The sequence below is a fragment of the Bicyclus anynana genome, chromosome 9 (assembly GCF_947172395.1).
Source record: "Bicyclus anynana chromosome 9, ilBicAnyn1.1, whole genome shotgun sequence".
NCBI classification, from domain to species: Eukaryota; Metazoa; Arthropoda; class Insecta; order Lepidoptera; family Nymphalidae; genus Bicyclus; species Bicyclus anynana.
In genome coordinates this window covers 5,805,314-5,814,999 of record NC_069091.1, presented here as the reverse complement: position 1 = coordinate 5,814,999, position 9,686 = coordinate 5,805,314, and the positions used below count along the sequence as shown (strand labels likewise).

General features: G+C 34.5%; 1 protein-coding gene across 1 annotated transcript; it reads right to left on the bottom strand.

Annotated features, from left to right (window-relative positions):
• Positions 1–3,583: 3,583 nt before the first annotated feature.
• LOC112058340 (uncharacterized) lies at positions 3,584–6,002 on the bottom strand. Its single transcript, XM_052883409.1, has 3 exons — positions 5,813–6,002; positions 4,618–4,764; positions 3,584–3,940 (listed from the first exon to the last, which is right to left on the bottom strand). Exons 1-3 carry the CDS (start codon positions 5,846–5,848, stop codon positions 3,773–3,775), a joined length of 351 nt encoding a protein of 116 aa, XP_052739369.1. The 5' UTR covers positions 5,849–6,002; the 3' UTR covers positions 3,584–3,772.
• Positions 6,003–9,686: the final 3,684 nt, after the last annotated feature.

Sequence of the window (9,686 nt, the reverse complement as noted above, 5' to 3'; positions counted from 1 at the left end):
TTACTATGCTTAAAATAAGAAAACAATATTGTGAGTCATAAGAACATAAAATATAAAAGGTTAAAGACCTAATAAATCTTTTTACTCTAGGAGTAGGTACGCTCCTACCTAAAATGGCGTCAATGTATAAATCAACTTAGAGCGTCCCAAAAAGCTAATATTAGCAACTATGTAGGCCCAGTGATTTCACTTGCGGAAATATTATGGCGTATAAATGTTCCTTTCTTAATTAATAAGTTAACGAACACTGAAAGAGTTTTTAAATTCGAACTAGTAGTTCCTGAGATTAGCACAGTTTTATATTAGACTAGCTGACGTCGCGCGGTTTCACTCGCGTGGTTCCCGTTCCCGTAGAAATACGGGGATAATATATAGCTTATAGCCTTCCTCGATAAATGGGCTATCTAACACTGAAAGAATTTTACAAATCGAACCAGTAGTTCCTGATATTAGCGCGTTCAATCAAACAAACAAACAAACTCTTCAGCTTTATAATATTAGTATAGATATTAGTATAGATATTAGTATAGATTACAGCCATGAAGCTTCAAATATAGCTAGCAACCTATCAAATTTGCAGCAGGGATTCGCTGGATGCAGGCAGTTCAGAATCGTGATGTTTGAAAGTCCCTACAAAAGACCTTTGTCCAGCAGTCGGACGTCCATCGGCTGATATGCTGAACGAGTCATTTATACTCCTACAACTCAGAGGGCGATTTCCTCGAGCTTTGCTTAGGGTTTCTCTGCGTGATCGAATCAGACATGAGGAGATCCGCAGACAAACCAAAGTCACCGACATAGTCTCAGCGAGTCGCGAAGTTGAAGTGGCAATGGGCAGGCCACATAGTTCGAAGAGCCTATGGACGTTGGGGTCCCAAGGTGCTGGAATGGCGACCCCGCACCAGAATGCGCGCTAGGTGTACCGAAGACATCAAGCGGGTTGCAGGGAGCCGCTGGATGCTAGCGGCTCTAAACCGTTTTGTTTGGAAGTCCATGCAAGAGGCCTATGTCCAGCAGTGGACGTCCATCGGCTGACAATGATGATGATGATGATCAAAATGTTTCTGTAACGTACGATATCCTGCCAAACAAAGAAGTTACATTATTAAACATTCAAGTTTCAAACACGTAAAAGCACTTTTCTACATATTCCGCACAATCCGACACACTCTTTATCAAATTTTAATCCGCCGCATTTAACTCCGAAACTCAAATCTCGAATTTCAAAGTGCATCGTTAGCAGATCTCTTCTTGACAATTTTATTGCGGACTGGCGGCATTATTGGAGGAGTCGAGTGCTCTTCACACCTCCCTTACGCTAGTTATCACATTTTTTGATGCGTGCGGCTTTTTCTGTCCACTTTCCAACCGTCTTTTTGAACGTGTGTACTTCATAGATTATGTTTCGCTTCGCGTGTAAGTCTGAACAGAGAGTAACAGAGACATTTAAAAGATTACATCCTTGATAACATCAAAGTCATTCATCACATTTTTTTAATAAAAGATGTGTGTAGATGATGTGATGATGTGACTTTTGACTTCATTACGTAGGCGTCGCTCGGTGTACGAGTCAAAATATAAGACACTAATTTAAGTGGCCATGGTTTTTAATCATTTTATTGAAATAACCAAATAAGATGATCGTAAAATTGAAAATTTCCTGCCACTTGATGCAGAGATTTAGAATACGTATTTTTTTCATAATGAGTTCTTAATAATAAATAATAGTTCTTTTGTACGTTCTTCTAGGAAGATATTTCTATGAAAATAACTCGTCTCATCTACGAGTAAAGTCACTAGTCGAATCTTTGTAAACACCAAATCCCCAATTTGTCAAAGGACAAACCTTTCCGAGTGCTCGCTTTGATTTTTTCCTACGACATTTGGAGAGCTGTCCAAAACATTTCTTCTTGAGAATTTCTTAGTAACTTTTAGTAGTAGCTTATTAGATGGTGGCTTTATACTTTTGGATAGAATAATAAAACTAGAACGACCAATTTATTTCAATTTCAATCAATCATTAATGATAATATGTTTTCTAATTATTTATTGAACAACGGTTGATTCCAATTATATCGTTAAGGTGATTTTATAAGAAAAATTAAAATTTAAAGCTTATATAGGTAAATACTTATTTATCTTACAGTCTAAATAAATTTCGAATTCATCATCATCATTATCAACAGAATGTTAAGTTGAATTGAACTATAGTATCAATAATATTATAATCATTATAATATAACCAGCTGACTTCGCGCGGTTTCACTCGCGTGGCACCTGTTCCCAAAAAAATACTGGGCTTTATCTAGCACTAAAAGAATTTTTCAAATCGGACCAGTAGCTCCTGAGATTAGCAACCAAACAAACTCTTTAGCTTTATAATTTAGTATAGATAACGGTAATAAATAAAGTCGTTACGTAAACGAAACAAAAAATATACTGAAAAATATTCTTGGTAGGTACCTGCCTACCATCTTATTGATTTGATTGAGTCAAATGTACAGCTAGTAAATTAAACCATAAAAATACAGTGAAACTATAACAACCCTAAGCGTTAGCTTTAACGTTTTCTATATTCTGTGATAACAACGATTTTCTTTATAGGACCTTAAATTTAATAATGTATTTTCCAAAAAAAAATAACTCCACCTAGTTATTACAATCATTATTTGTATACGAACACTTCAACAAAAATACAAAGTTCTTTTAGGATTCCATCATACTCAATCGTCCAATATTTAGAAAGGTCAGTAACTAATTGCTCTCTCAATGTTAAAACTCAAATAATACGCCACGTAAAAATAAAGAGTTATTTGAATAATATTGTAATTTGAAAACGTCGGGTGTTATGCATTTGCATATTTTTGATTCACTCTAAATTATGACCTCTGGTATATTCTCGAATCTCGTAGATAAAAAGAATATATTTCTAACTTTGTTCAAGTAATACTTACTAATTGAAATTTATCACAACACTTTTTTTCTAAATTATGTTTAATTTTTTTAATACAATTTTTGATTGTTGTGGGCTCTTCTCGAACCAAGGCGCTTTTGGATCCCTCGTAACTTTAATTTTAAATTTTCGACTATTATTACCACCATTATTATATATTAAATTATGACATAACTTGACGTTTCAAAAGTGCTTGTAAACTAAGCCTGATTCGAATTTTAAAGCTTTTATTCTAATTAGAATTATGTTTTATTTACGCAAGCTTATAAAACAATTGTATTAGAATAGGTAAAAATCTTGGGAATGAACTGTTGTACAGAATTAGATACAACGTATAACAGTACAAATTAAGAAGTTGTGATGTCTCCATCTTGGTTTGTTGATGGCTTTAGACCTGATACGTTTGGGATACTCTTAGGGTAAGTTGATGTTTATTTCAATTGGTTTTTAATAAAGACCAAATTAGAGAATGGGCCAGCAGCTGAAACCCGGTTGATGTCATCGGTCAACTTAGAGGAGGATCGACCAACACTGCGCCTTCCACTGCGTCGCCATTCCAGCAACTTGGGATTTTAGGTTTCAGTAGTTCATCAACTCTTGTAACTATGTGTCACTTCTGCGTCGTGATTGGTTGATCTGTGTTAGTGACATAGGTTCTTCTGCGAATGTCCTCATTTCTGATTCGATTCCACAGAGATACTCCAATCATAGCTTGCTCCATCGCCCTGAGTGACTCTGCTTCCTTATTCTGACTTCATATGGTATTTATATTCGAAATGAAACAATACAACCAAACACAATCAATAATTAACAGAACATTTATTCACATGATACCTCTTCAATTGCTACACCGATTTCATAACACGAAATGGGGGTTTCAATCGTTCCTATAGATACTTCCACGATGTAGTCGCCACAAAATTCATGATTTAAAACATTTTTTGCAAATTCAAGAGACATCACCAAGTTTTCCACAGGATAGACTCCCTGCAAAAATACAAAAATAAAATTTATTGATTTCAAAAAACATAAAAATATGACAAAAATAAACTTCAACACAAGATTTGAATTTAAATTGTAAAATAATAAGTATTTATTTATATACTAAATCGTCTTACTACTGTATGTATATATACGGTATATTATAGTACAGAGTACTATATATATATCCATTCTTTAACCTCACTTTGTTATTAATATATACAGTAATTAAAGAGACAGTTGTGTTACAAGTTCCTCAATTGCGGGTAGTATTAACATTAATTATTTATGTTTTTGTAGAGGGGAGTTATCAGGGTTGGTGTAAATAATAGGGTATATGATGACTTGAGCTCAGTTGTTTGTTAGGCTGCGTAGACACCGTCACGCTGCCAGTCGCGTTAGTGATTCTGTGCAATAATGTTCTGTGTTTTAATTATTGATCATAAATTGTTTAGAGTGGGCATTGAGAACATCTCTGACAGGGGAGGTGAGTGTTGATGCATTCTAAAAGGATCCCTTAAGTCCACTCTCAAGGTCAAAAGTCCTGCAACTTACTTGAAATGTTTCCTCTGCCACAAAATGATGGTACATTCACTGTTGCTGCTACCCGTTACGTCACACTTGTGAGCTGTTTATGATTAATTTATTATTTTAAACAATAAATGTTACAAGAACATTATTACCTTTTTAACAGGACATTCAGTATGTAAAGCTTGTACTAGAGGGTACCACGGTGTGTCATTCCGTTTCATACTTTCACATAAGTTACCTTCAATGTTGTACATAAATTGTTTTCCAGCTCCTATATCCTTCCAAATATTCAATATAACCTATGAACACACATAAAACACCTATACTGCAGCCGTACTCGATGTTTACTGTTTACCAACATACAATAAGTTAAGTTTAGTAATGAAGGTAGAAAACGCATGTCATTTCATTATCTATTTATTTTAAATTATGTTTTGTTTCTTCTAGTTCTATATCTAATTGTTCTAAGCTTATTAATAAAATATAATTTTATTAATTTCAGAACATGTTATTTTAATTATTATTAGGTGTACTTACAGTAGCGATTTATATATACCCTCATTTTAAATTTGTTTGTTGGTAAACATTACACATCGAGTACGGCTGTAGTATAAATATTGAATTTTATTCCATTCTTTATCATCAGCCTATTTTAACGGCTCACTACAGGGCTGGGAAGTTGGTAGTGATACATCTTCGTGCTTTGGAGAGGACGTTAAGCCGTCATAACTTTCAACATTACCACTCTAAGCCCGTCAACCCAAAATGGAGCAGCGTCGTCGATCGAAAGCTATCCATATCACTTCGGCTAAGACTAATTCAACATAAGAACTAGTATCGCACCCAAATTAACGAATAAAATTGTGTGTTTTTTTTTTGAGGAAGACGAGCTTAGTTGAAAAGTAAAGTGTAACACGGGGCTAAACCCATTATACACTTGGTTTCTATTTATCTAAAAATACCTCGTATATTTTGGCCCCTTGTATAACAATTTATTATTTTACGGAGCTCTTACTATGAAATATCGATACTATAGTATAGAGACAGTTTATATATTCGCATTAGATCGTTGATTTTTTCTCTTCTGTAGGAGTGCGACCTCGCCCTGTATTAGGCCGTTAAAATAGGTTATTGTACATTGAAATTATTGTAAACAAGCGGATGCATGCGACGTCGTCCGCGTGGATTTCAGTCAATGTCAATTCCAAATTTCAGCCAAATCGCTTCAGTAGTCGCAGCACAAACATACACACTTACACACAAACTTTCGCCTTTATAATATTAGTGTGATTTTATTATACATTGAAAGAGGAAATAGTATTGAATAGATTGGTTGAATTAACTCACTGCGTAATCCTCATCAAAGTCTTCCACCACCTCCATTTCACCAGATAGTATCAAACCACTCTCCGAGTCCTCGCTTTCAGGGGCAATATCGACATTTAAATCGCAGAGAAAAGCCCCATTTTCAAAATCGCTGCAACCTTTAGTACCTTCAGTAAATATCGCTGCATAGCAGTTCTGTTAAGCAATGACATTGTTTTAGAGGTTCTTTCCCATTTATTGATAACATGGCAACGAAAAACTGTTTGTTTTTATTTAACTACAACTTTGGATCATCCCTATTGTTGTTAACTGATGCTGCCTTAGATTAGTCTTAGTTGGTAATAGTCTAACTTTGAAGTTGAATGAGTACACAAGTCATTGTACTACTTCTTCTAACAAATTTTAGGCAACCCAACACAACTTTTGGGCGGCAAATTTTTATCTGTCGATAGGGTACCTTTGATTGACCCATTTAAGGCCGAATGAGAAAAAAAAGTTTCTTTATTTACATGATATTAGGAATACAAATAAACATAAAAGAAGAAAAAATAATTGACAGGACATATTTCAGGAATTACAGGCATGTATTCAAATTGGCACAGTGGCCACTTATGAATAAAATTTGGCAAAACAAGTTTTTTCTGTGCAAATTTTATTGCTCTTTTTTCAACCCCAGTGACTTCTATTATAGTAGATAACACAACGTACTCCTTTCGGAAGCTTATCAGGAACATATTCAGCACACTCTAGTTGTACACTCGATGTCCAATGAAGAAGGTCGAGCAGTTACTCTTTGTAAAGTCTGTTTTAGTTAAAATCTTGTAATGTTTCGTCGAAATAGCAACTGTTCCATTACCTCATCTTCTCTTGGATTGGGTTAATTTGCAGGTTGTATTCAGTGGCGTGCACTTCATAGATGCAATAATTCACTGCCTACCCTGAAGACTCATTACGAACATAGATTAGTAAAACAATCATCAATTTTGTACAACTTGTACGTATAGTGCATACCCTAGTTAAACCTAGTGCACGCCACTGTGTATTAGATACTTGTATGGTATACTTACATCATCGTCTACTTGTGCTAAGACACCATATAAACGCACAACGCAAAACAAAAATATTTTCAATAATAAATTAACATCTTCCAGTTCCATCATTATTGTATGTATAATGTAAATTGAAATGGCTACTGTTGATTTTCCAAATGATTTTATACGTAGCATGATAAGAATCTGGATCCTCATGATACAATAGGAGTGTTGATAGCATTCTCATCATAACAACATCGCGTGTAATTCATTTATATGAAAAGTCAACACGCATGTCATATGTTGTTGCATTTTTATGTTTCCTATCAATGTTATTATCATATAGAAAACCTGCAACGGCAATTATCTACAAAGTATGCTATCTACTTGGTTACAAGATTTGATCCGTACAACATCACGATCCAGAGACGCCTGCGTCCAGCGAATACCTGCGACTCGCTTGATGTCGTCTGACCACCTGGTTCATAGTGCGGGATCGCCGTTCTAGCACCTTGGAACTCCAACGACCATCGGCTCTTTGAACTATGTGCCCCGCCCATTGCCACTTCAGCTTCGCGACTCGTTGAGCTATGTTTTCTGATTCGATCACGCAAAGATACTCCGAGAATAACTAGTAGTTACTTAATACTTAAAAGTAAATCTTTGTAGCAAATTATTATTTATTTTAAAAGAAAAAGAAATCATCGGGATTTATAATACGAATATCAATAAAACAATTGAAATCGTAACTATTAATCAATATTTTAGAGCGTTATATAAATAACTACTTACTAACTATCATATATAAATATAATAAATATTGAATAACAATTGAAAATAGTCCAACATACCTTCAAATACCTAACATGCAAGCGACATGCGTTTCAAAAACCAAAAAACAATGAAAACATGAAAGTAAATTCAGGCGATAATTTTGAAAAAATTGAATAACAATAAATATGACTTTCAAATTAGTCCAACCTACTTTCAGATATGCGAGCGATATTTTTCGCATAAAACAAACAAATGGGCCGCGCAGAGTGTATATCATGTCGGAAATAGTAGTTTTATGTAAATGCTGCCTACTTTTAAACTGCCGTAATTTTTAGAATCCGATTGATACTCCCCCTTTTCGTATATGTTATCTCTCGGGTGAAATGAATGAATGTATTCCCAGTTGTGATTTACTATCTGTTTTTTTGTTCAATTCATAACGAAAAATATTTTCTCCTAAATACTGACGGAAAGTAACTTGAATAAAAGTTTTCTGTTTAATAGCGATTGTTTCTGTTAATTGAAAAATCTTGTTAAATAAAACTATTTGCTATCACAAACTATCACAAAAGCTGTGTTGAAACTATTACGCAGTTATCAGAAGCAGTCACTTTACAAGTACATCGGAATACATTAATGGGACCTTAGCTGCGTCACTGGGGGTTTTAGCGAGCCCAAAAGCATCGCCTGATGGGGCTCCAAGAAGTAGAGATTTGAAACTTGGACGATTAAAAGTCTTCCTTCTGTAGTGAAATCAACACCTCCTGAGGAAGATCCGATTTCAGAGTGAAACGTACGTAGAGGATTTTCTGTCCAATCTGGATGACGCTGTCGCTTGGATTCGTGTATTTTTCGGTGATACCATAACTAATTAGTCAATATACAATTATATTTAATTAGATTCATAATATAGGACGATAATATCCAAAAAAAAATATCCTGTCCTAGTTTGGATACGTATGTCACCCAGATTTTAACTATCCTATGTGTTGTATATCATTTAACTGTGCATATGAGCTTAATTTTAACAGAAAGACTTTTAAAACCTATCCAGCTTACTTGATGTTATCCAACCTGATCAAGAAGCCGAACCAAAACAAAGGACTGATACCATCAAAAAGGGTCCCGAAACAAATAAAATTTTAGACACCCATATACGTTTGAAAGGGTAAATGATTTAATTATGCGCATAGAATTGTCGGTGATCCACTTAATTTGATTGCCAGCGACACCTATGCAAATGATTCGCTACGACTAATTGAATATCTCTGTACAGGGTATGGAAACTTCAGATGACTGTGGAGTCCCATGTGGTGTTACTTAAATTTCTCATCTACCCATTTAATTTGTTTACTTAATTAATTATTTAATCATCCATCAAGTTGCTCAGGAATATGTTTTCTGTGCTCAGAATGTAATTTTTACCCAACTACGGCAAAGCCAAAAGGAAGGGTAATAATTTTGGCAGTCTATGTATGTATGTATGTATGTATGTATGTATGTATGTATGTATGTATGTATGTTTGGTCCACCGTAGCGCCGAATTCAAACCCCATATTCTAACCTTGAAAAAAATTAAACCGAGATAATCACTATGTGTTTGGTATCAAACAAAAGGTCTTGACGAGCACATTACAAATCTGTATCTATATATCATATTGTTTAAGTCAAAATATATCTTTAACAGTCGCACCGACTGTGTAGGGTCTAATGTGATTATGCCAGGAACACTTGTATTTTAAACATAGGTACTGGTACAAGTTAGGTAGGTATATGTATAATGGGTGCGACCACGGGTATACCATGACCATTTTTGTTCATATGCATGTCTCTATTTAGATCTGAAATATTTTCTTGTTTCGTTCTTTTTAGACCCCTTTTTACGTAGTCGGTTATAGTTCTTGAACTTTATTTTTTATTACTTGCATGTAGGTAAGTTACATTTTTGTTTGGGGAAAAGTAGATTCAAGCCGAATTGAGAGAACATTATGTGCATGCAGTTATGTGTTGTACTAGCAAACAAATGATTTATATACTACTCTTTATTAGTGTAATTAGACATTCGTGTCTTTCCTTAATATTAATAAATA

What these genes read in the sequence shown, in the direction of transcription:
- LOC112058340 (XM_052883409.1), bottom strand. Translation starts at nt 5,848, where the DNA reads ATGGAGGTGGTGGAAGACTTTGATGAGGATTACGCA. An exon ending in ACTTTGATGAGGATTACGCA is followed by an intron (nt 4,765 to 5,812) that starts GTGAGTTAATTC and finishes GTGTGTTCATAG; the next exon opens with GTTATATTGAATATTTGGAA. An exon ending in CTGAATGTCCTGTTAAAAAG is followed by an intron (nt 3,941 to 4,617) that starts GTAATAATGTTC and finishes GTATTTTTGCAG; the next exon opens with GGAGTCTATCCTGTGGAAAA.